Source organism: Coffea arabica, chromosome 2c (genome assembly GCF_036785885.1).
Source record: "Coffea arabica cultivar ET-39 chromosome 2c, Coffea Arabica ET-39 HiFi, whole genome shotgun sequence".
NCBI lineage: Eukaryota > Viridiplantae > Streptophyta > Magnoliopsida > Gentianales > Rubiaceae > Coffea > Coffea arabica.
In genome coordinates, this window is record NC_092312.1 from 36,239,071 (window position 1) to 36,249,052 (window position 9,982).

Genomic DNA, 9,982 nt, shown 5'->3' on the forward strand with positions numbered 1-9,982 from the left:
GTGTTTTTCAAAGCTAAGCTATGCTGACACTTGCAATTGCCAGGAGTTTTTTTCCAGTTTTTTTTATATGGAAGCAACCTGCAATTAGTCCTCCCTGTTGTACATTCCATCAATCAGAATCCCAAGGGACTTGTAAAATTATCCCAATGAGCAGAATGCATATAGCAATTTAAAAGAAGAAGTCGATACTCAAATATAATTCATCCGATTAAAAGTCGATAACAAGTACAAACATATCAAGTACTAAAATCGCAAACAAGTGCTCAAAGCAAGTACTAAAATCTCAATAAAGTACCGAAAGATTCTTATTTACAATAACTTGAAAGACTTTCTTGTGCACAAACTAAAAGACTCTTATCCCTAATAAGTTGAAAGAAGTAAAAGTAGCTTCCAAACTTTCCATTTTGTTGAGAGTCCTCAGTCATAACCATGAAGTCCCCATCATTCTTCAGCTGGTTCCACCTGTGCACAAAGACCAAGGGGATCATTAGATCATCATAGCAAAGTCACTAAAATTCCAGAAAATCCGCAATGTATTTAAGTAGTGCATATCTCACCAAATGACAAGGCCAAGCAACTGGTGCACCAAGTGCATCTTGAATTGTTTGTTGCAAATCATATGGTCTAATCAATTGCTCACGTGGACTCATTGCAACTTGTATCTGTATTTCATACCAGTTTGGCCCAAGAGCTTGTCCCCCGACCTCATCCAATGGATTCAAACTCTGTAAATATCCCTTTGCGACGATTTTTGTTGGGTCAAACAAACTTTTTAGTGAAACCATATTCCCTACCTAATAAAGATCCAACAAGTACAATAATCAAACTCATGCCAAATTCCAGATTACAAATGTAAAAGTTTAAAAGTTGTAAATACTTACTCGAATAGGTCGCGTGGCTCACGATGGAGTTTGGCTTGACACATTGTTAGATGATGATGAAGGATGTCTCGGGCTATCAATTGGAGAGCCCCTTCCATGTTGAACTAAAACCATTTTCTTCAAACTGGCTATTTCATCATCTTGTCACTGAAGCCTTTCCTCCAAACGGACCAATGTTGACAGTTGTTGAACACTTATACGGTAACATGTGTTACGACTAGGAATGTCTTCCCATAAGTCCGTTGGATTCATACCGTCACTAAACAAGCGAACATGACCATGTTTGTCTTGGCCAACCACCTGGGCAAATATATCATCGCGACCAACTAGATCTTGCGAATCTGATGGAAGCTGATTTTTCAGCTCATTCATTTTTTCCTACATAATAAAGGAAAACACTTGTTATTGCAAAAGCCTGTTTGAAATTAATGGATTAATTTATAGGCTTGTGTTCTCAGATCCTTACCAAATTCTTAGCAACTATGGTACTTGATGGAGTTCCATCGGTATAGGTATAAAACTTATTGAATATTTCTACTCTAGTAGGAAGTCTTCCCAACTGTTTGGCCTATAAGAAATTGAATTTTTTTAATTATAGTTTTAGCATTTAGCATATAATTAAAAAACAAGCTAACATAATGAAACATGTGAGAGTAAAAAAAATTAGCAACTAAAAAAAGGATGAAGTATCACCATGTGGTTCCGAAGATGAGCAAATGACTTTTTTCTGGTTGTGTGGTTCATCTTCTTCTCCCCTCTAGCTTTCTTGTTCCTCTCACTTAGTTTCTAAATTTCAAAATCAAAAGCGAGATTACAGCATTGAATAAACACAACTTTATGAAGAATGTTGTAGCTGATTTGTACCTTTGCTTCTTCACTTTTCCAATATGCCCAAAGTTTGATCCATTGCTCTTCCCATGCCCTTATGTCCTTTTGAAACCGAGCTTCAGCATTTGGCACGGCAGGATCAAAATATGTAGCCTTTAAATCTGCCTTCCAGCTTCTCCATTTTTTGCCAATAGATCTTAAGGTCCAAGCTTCCAGTCCCATAGGCAAAGCAAACCTTTCCTGAAACGTAGTTAGGAACAAGAAAATCGACATAACTTCACAGTAATTTTTGTAGAAAGCATACATAATACAAAAGCTACCATTACCTTTATCACTTCTAACATGTCCATTTTAAGTTTCCTTGGCATCTTAAGCCAACTTTCAACATCTATTGGACAATACATACCATTCCTAGCCAAACTGCCCAAGAATTCAGAGAAAGAGGTTTTCTCACTTATTGGGATCCCATTGTCATCGAGTTTAATCTCAATCCGTGGAAGGTCCTTAGGCCGACCCCAAATTTCTTTCATAAATGTAGAGCCTCAGGTTTTCTGATACATTTCACTTGAATCATTTGTAGTTTCTTTTCCTATATAAAATAAGAAAAAGGTGCAAGTTATGAACATAAAAAATGCACTTCTAGAATTGGTTCAAAACAGTTAGTAATACCTGCATCGTCCGAGTTGCATGACATGAAGGTGGTGTCATTAGAATGTGGACCTCGAGAATCCTGATTTGGATTTTCTTCAGTTGGTTCATGCCTTGTTGTGAGGACCCGAAAAATTTCTTATTTTTATTGAATATTATTGGTTTATTTAAATATTTATTCACCTGTTTTCTCCAAATAATTTATTTCAACCATTTTAAGTCCATTCATATGGAACAATGTCTTCCTTATGTTTTTAAAACGTCCCGCTAGCAAATTTAATTTTTGGAGGTTCATTTAAGTGAAAAATAATGAGTACATGTGTTTCGAGGTGATATTCTATTCGAGAGTGTAATTATCTTTGGGAAATTAAGAATGATCAATAGTAGATTAAAAAAATTTAATTGAGAAATTAAAGGTGAATAAGTTCTAATTAAGTGCTTACTGCTCTCGCGTCGATATTTTTCCGAAAGACGCGCTAATGCAAATTTATTGGAGATTTGAGGAAGTAATACTAGACTCATGCGAGAACTCACAAGTTTTCCTATTTTAAACCCTATTACTAGCCCATTTAAATATTTAAATGCCCGTTCACTCCGAATATTTTAGTTTAACCTTTTTAGACTTAATTTCATGGAACTATAGCTTACTTATATTTTTAAAGTGACTTGTTTCAAAAATTAATTTTTGGGAAGCTCGTTGAGTTAGGATAGTTAATACGCGTTTGGAGACAATAACCGATTTGAGAGTACAATAAGATTGGAAATTGGGAGACTTGTACATTAGTCTTAAAATAGATATTTTTATACTTAACTATTCAAGTATTAGTTAGTAATACTATCGTTATAAGAATTTCTTAGAAATTTCACTTTATCACGTATAAATCGGAAGTACGCGTTTCCACATACACAATTAATTGAGGAACCTTAGACCATTATTTTGGGATTACTAAGAGTGAATAATAATGATATGAATGTAAGTGCATTAGAGGTTTAGTCCGCTAGTGAAATAAAATCGAGAGGAATCGGGCACGAAAGGCGCGCGTACGCACACTATTCACGGTTGACTTTTGTGCACAAAACACCCAACCATCAAGCTTACTTTAGAAGCTAAATCCACCAGATTTTTACCCTCTCTCTCTTCACTCAAACAGCCGGCCAAGGAGGAAGAAAAACAGCTCCAAATTCTTCTTCATTTCACCACTAAATCTTCACCAAATCGCACCAAACTTTAACCACACTTTGCTAATCACTTGGAGAGCATCTTAAGCTAGAAAGAGGCTTCATTTGCACGGTTTTTTTGAGCTCCATTGGACCGAAAATTTCTGTCTGGATCATCTATGAAGGTAATGAACGATCAACCCCTTGAATCTTCACTTATGGAAGTTATATTGCGCGTATAAGCTTAGATAATCATGTGGGTGGCTTTATTATGTTGGAAAAATTGATGTGTGGGCTCTATGAACTCCCACTATGTTGGATGGACTGATTTGATGAGTTATGATGTTATTAATGTTGGTTTAATGCTTAATTTAGTGGAATAATGTTGTGTTGTTGGTGGAAACTCAAAGGATGTGAAGAGGGAAAATTTTCCATTTCTTCCCCTATCTTTCTCGTGACCTTTAGTGCAATTTTTGGTGGTTCTATGAATTTTTCTGATGTATGTGTGCAATATAGGTTGTGTAGAAAGTTTCATAAAAAACGTTCATGATTTGGTTGGCCAAATGATGTGTTTTCAGAAATCAGTAAAATTGGAAATTTTTCCCGTAACTGCTTTGGCAGTGTTTTTGTTTTAGCTATAACTTTTTGCTCCGACATCAAAATCAAGTGTCGTTTGAGCACTAGAAACTAGACATTCTCAGATTTCCAACGGTATAGAATGCATGTTCTGATTCCACCTGAGTAGTCCATACTAATCATTTGAACCTGACTGTCCTATTTCGCGTCTACACTAGGAGCTCTGTTTTGAGCAGCGAATTGATGCTCAAATATGAGCTAGCTGTGGACAGATTTTGAGAACGATTTCTTCTAAGAAATTGTAGATTTATAAATCTAGTTTTCAAATCTACTAACTACGTTCAATTCCGAGTTGAATTGAGTGATTTATGACCAGATTTCGAAACTGACTTTGTGGGAGAAAGCCCTCATTTTGAACAGATTTGTAACCAATCTTGACTTAGAACTTGCCATTCGAAATTCTTGGTGTAAACCACCTACAAAATGTATCATGGATCCTTATTAGACTTGGTTTTCATAAATGAGACATATTTTAGGCATTTTTATTGGCCAAAGGTTTGAGGAAAAGAGAACTAGAGGTGTAAGGCAGTTTTGCCTTGGAGATTTGGAAACTTTGATGGTTTTGTTAACCAACTTTCAGAATGAATTTTCCTATGAAATTCTGTAGAGGAATAGTCTTTTATGGTAGGATAACACTGGCAAATTTGGTGCCATTCCGAGTTCATTTCGATGTTCAACCAACGTCCCAAAGTCAGCGATTTAAATCTGGAAAATTGGCCTAACGGTCTCATCTTTCAGCAACTTTGAGCCACTATATCTTGGTGCTCAAAACTCCGATTCTTGTTCCGCTTGTTTTTTTTTTAAACCTTGATTGTAACTCTAATTAAGTTTCAAATTTGAGAGTCTAGTTCATATTGTGTGATTTTTTTCAAATTTCCAAAGTTGGCCAAAAACCAACCCCGAAACTGTCTTGGCATTCCAAAACAGCCACTTTGAACCCAATTTTGAATGTTTTTCATTTGGAATCATTAAAATGTGTCTTCTAGGAACTTTTAGTATTTTGGAAGTAGTTTCCAACGGTACCAATTTTTCAAATTTTGGACTTGTAGAGAGTGAATTATGATTTTTTCAAGAATGCCCCTAAATTCGATAATTCCTAACCTTTTGAAAATTTTCGCACGGGAACCATTTTCATAGAATTCGGCCATATATCCGGCCAACAAAAAAAAATTGGGATGCTCTCTGCCTCAAAATTGTTATGTGCCCCTTTTCAGTTCGACTTCGGTCGTTCGTTTGGAAAATAATTTACATGATTTATGACTACTTGTTTTCGTCCAATGATTTTAAGGTTAAAAATCAGATTTTTTACTTGAGTTTTGAACCCCACTTTTGAGCCTCGACTTACAAGAAAAATCTAGACTCATCTTTGTAATATCTTCTAGATTATACAAATGTGCGATCTTCCATGATAATTGGGGTTTATAAGTAATAGTTCATTATCAATTGCTCAGGTACTCACGAGGACCTTCAAGGGGATCTCACGGTGAACGTCTGAACCTTCAAGTGGACACACTTCTTTGTCTCTTGTATTGGTGAGTGTCAAGTGTATGAGTACTTGATAGATGCTTAACTGCTATAAATGATTGGAGGTTTTGAAAATAGAGTCGAGTGTGTACTTTACCGCACTCGTTCTCATTTGAAATAAATGGAATGAAATATATTGAATGAAACGGATGATTGAATGATATTGAATGATTAAATGAAATGAAATGGTATGCTATGGCTGCATACGTCGTTGGAGTGAATCTTCTCGACTTACAAATGAACATAGGGGACGCCCAAACTCATAGGCCGACATTGGGACTCGAGCCGGCGTGGGCTTGGTCGGGAATCTCGGTGAGCCATGAGAATTACATGATAAACTTGATCTATTTGAGAGATCTCGCTTGACATACTCGTGGAGTATCACCTTATAAATGTCGTTCAGGCCCGGTGCGGTGTACGGTGGACGGACATGAGAAGTAAGTGGAGTTCTACGGATTTGAAATACCAACTCGGTTGACGGAGTGTCATCACAAGAAGATATATGAATGAGACTAGCAAAGCAAGTGGAAATTAGCTCCTGAGAGCTACCATATCCTTGAATTGTTTCTGTTTAATTTCTAGCTCAAATTGTCATTTACTTGAATATTATGATTTACTTGTTAATTGGGATTTTGTTACTTGGACAATGTGCTTGCATGTGTATTTTTGGCCTCACGAGCAATCGCTCACCCTGTAGATTTATTTTCCTTAATAGGAAAGGACCTGGAGTGAATCTCGGAAAAATCCTCTGGATGTGCTTGTGTATTAGGGTTTCGAATGCAATTGGCTAGATATTTTGGCTATTGTATATTTTGGGATTTGATGTGTATTTTTGGGATCCTGATGTAAGAATTGGGTATTTGATGTATTTTGAAACTCGTGGTGTAAGTTTGAATGTTAATTGTGGAAGCGACTTCTCTTTCTTACTTTATCTTGTTGTGATGGCTAGTATTGTATTAATTTTGAACGAGAATTGTATCGAGTCCTGGTGGGAGTTGGGCAGGCGTCCCGCGGATAGCCTTTGGTTCGCCTTAGGGAGAAGTGAGGGCGTCACAGTTGGTATCAGAGTTTAGGTTTCAGATCTTTGTAGTATATCCTAAGTTTAAAAGTTTAGGAAACCAGACTGTGGAACTGGTTGGAAAGTTAAGTGACCGCTTGTGGGAATGAAAATAAAAACCTAGATTTGAATTAATGGACGATTGGGGTTCTCGATCTTGTAAGGGACACATGGGACAGTATGAGATGATTAAATCCAATTTATTTAGTATATTTGGCCCCATTTAAGCTTTTAATTTTAATTATAAGTTACGAAAGGTAACGGTGTCATTGAACTGTCTCGGGGACGCATGACGGTAACCATGGCCGTGAAGGGCATGGGGGGGTTCATTGGAGGTATAACCCAACTCACCGAATTAGGACTTTATGTGATTCCCAAAGGACTTACTCGTGCCCAAATAATGGGGTGTTAATAGTGGACGATCATCGGAAGTGGCTATCCGAGGAAACTAGGGTAGTTCAAGAGGATAATCGAGAATCGAGGGCAATTGTCGATGCCCAGACTACTAGAATTTCTGAAATAGTAACTGAGGTACTTGAAGAGCGAGGAGAAGACAAAGCCTCTTAACGAGCAACTTCGAAAGCTAACAACCGACCTGCTAGGGTAGTACATGAAATTAGAGATAGGATGGATAAGTCGATGGTTAGGTGTGTTACCTGATTGAACAAGTGGAGAATGACAAGATACTCGATAAGGGACATGTGACTAAAACCCCTAGTGCGGGAAATGAAAATGATCCTACTGAAATAGTAGAGACTTTTGGCTCCACCAATCACTAAGCTGGTGACTTAGTTTACTTTAATGGTTTTGTCAAAGTTAGTCGGGGTGATGCTTATTCAAATGCCATTGCATTTTGTGTTTTGCTTGACTATGTTTACTACCTTGTGAAACAATTGAACGTTATGAGACACTTGATTTTATTGTTTTATGAGTTCAAACCTATGATTGGGTTGTACACATTTGCGATTATTTTGATATCTTCCCTTTTATTTTCGTTTTGCATAATCAAAATGTCACTTTTCAAACTTCGTGTTATGTGCACCCATATTATGTCATGTCTTTATAAATGTTAAATTTATAAGTGGCCAAAGAAGTGAAAAGGGACCAAGAGCGAGGGATTGAGCAACCCAAACTCAAGGGGATGATTAGGGAACGACTGCTGGACTGAACCAAAACCCTAGAAATGAAGGAAAACAATCACGTATGGCTGTCCTAGCATGGTTGGTTGAGCACCAAAGTTCTAAACCAATCAACCAACCTAAGAACCAAGAAAGGTGTGAGGAATTGAGCAATTCTTGAAGTTCGTCCATCTAAGCTCACGGAAAATCTAATCTCGAAATAGTGAGATTGATTTGAGAGGATACAATAAGGCACTAGTGAAAACAAGAGATTATGATTTCTTCTCGAATGACCTTGTAGATAAGTATTAAAGAGTGAACTAAGACATGAAAATTTTTATATGAAGGAATAAGGTTCCCTTACCTTGTTGCGTTTATAATTACTGATAGTAATCTCATGGAGACTTAAGAGCTCGCCCGTGTTAAGTAGAGAATGGTTAAGAGTTGTATTCCGAGGTAACCTATAAGCAAAAGAATGAAAGAGTATTATGGCTCGAGCTTCCATTACGAATAGCTACTTAATTGATCCTTGATTTACCTGGCAGGCTAGCATTTGACTTGAACCAACCGGTAGGATGGCAAATTTGGAAGAGATGCGTAAGGAATTGGACCTTCTTCGAAAGGAGGTAGAGTTTCAAAAGATGTTGGCTGACTACTGGGGGGCGGCGGAAACAAAAATATGTTGAGAAAATTAAGTTGCTATATAAGAACGTAGAACTGGAAATAAAATACAAAAAAACTTCTCAAACTGGTCAGGCCATGACTTCTCGTGCGACTTGTGGATACTGTGGTAAGCCCAACCACACGGAGAATGAATGTTGGAAAAAATCAAGAAAGTGTTTGTATTGTGGTCGCACCGAACATTAGATTTCAAGTTGCCTCAGTGCCCCCAACAAAAGGAAGAAATACTCTGCACCCAATTAGGTTCGCTTCAAAGCAATCGAATACCAGATGAGAGTAATTAATACTAATGGCTGTAAAGAGGATCCAAGTAGTGGAGGTTTCACAAGTCGAGATGGTTTGACTTCACTCGAGGGATAGAGGTTATAGTTTTACCCTAGACTAGACTGGCACCTCTGGAGACTCAATGTTTTGCATAAGGGAAAGTCTTTTGTTATTTTGTATCTTGGTAACTTGGCACGTTTTGCTATAATCCTATTGTTTTCCCTTTTCCTTTTGAAATAATTTGATAAACCTCTTCCAACTGGATGTAATTATTATGATCTTTATGACATATAAAAATTGATTTTATGACTTACATGTATATTTAAATCTTACCCCACACTTTTAGATTTATAATGAAATATGAACGATAGTAGACGCGATCGAGATCATACTTGAGAATATAATCAACCCTAAGGCCTTGGAGGTGACCAGGGATCGGGACCAAAAATTGAGAACTTAGGGTTGAAGTTGGGATCCAATGTTTGATTGCCAACTTGATATATTAAAATTTTGAGATTTGGGTTAGTGAAAGGAAACATTTAATAGATTTAATGAGCCTAACAATTAAGGGACCGAATCTAATAATTGGGATGGGAGTTTGAGGCTATACATAGACTATCGAGACTGGAACAATGTGGCCATTAAGAACAACTACCTTTTGTTTTACATGGATAAGAATTCGATCGACTGTAAGGAACCGTGATACTATCCAAGTTGGATTTAAAGTAGAGCTATTACCAGATGAGAATTCTAGAAATAGATGTGGTTAAGACTGCTTTCAATTTAATACATGGACACTTTGAATTTTCAGTACGCCCTTCGGGATGGCTAATGCACTAGTAGCATTTATGGACCTAATGCAATGGAGTTTAAACCGTATTTGGATTAATCTATGGTGGCATTTATTGATGATATATCGGTATACTCTAATGTTTTGAGAAGAGCATGAAAAACACCTGATGATAGTTTTAGAAACTTCGAGAGGGCACTAGCTTTCATTAAGTTCAATAACTGTGAGTTTGGCTGGGAGAAATAGCCTTTCTAGGTTATACAATATCTAAGGAAAGAATTGTTACTGACCCAGCTACAATGAAAACTGTTTAAGAGGAAACGACTAGAAAATCCTACCGAAATTCGGAGCTTTTAGAGGTAGCCGAATATTACCGTTGGTTTGATCAAGGATTTTT

General features: G+C 37.0%; 1 protein-coding gene across 1 annotated transcript; it reads right to left on the bottom strand.

The window, feature by feature from the left end:
• Nucleotides 1-441: 441 nt before the first annotated feature.
• On the bottom strand, nt 442-2,239 carry LOC140035642 (uncharacterized). Its single transcript, XM_072076952.1, has 6 exons — nt 2,036-2,239; nt 1,746-1,949; nt 1,348-1,449; nt 1,182-1,259; nt 558-794; nt 442-462 (listed from the first exon to the last, which is right to left on the bottom strand). The coding sequence occupies exons 1-6, from the start codon at nt 2,237-2,239 to the stop codon at nt 442-444; spliced, it is 846 nt and encodes a 281-aa protein (XP_071933053.1).
• Nucleotides 2,240-9,982: the final 7,743 nt, after the last annotated feature.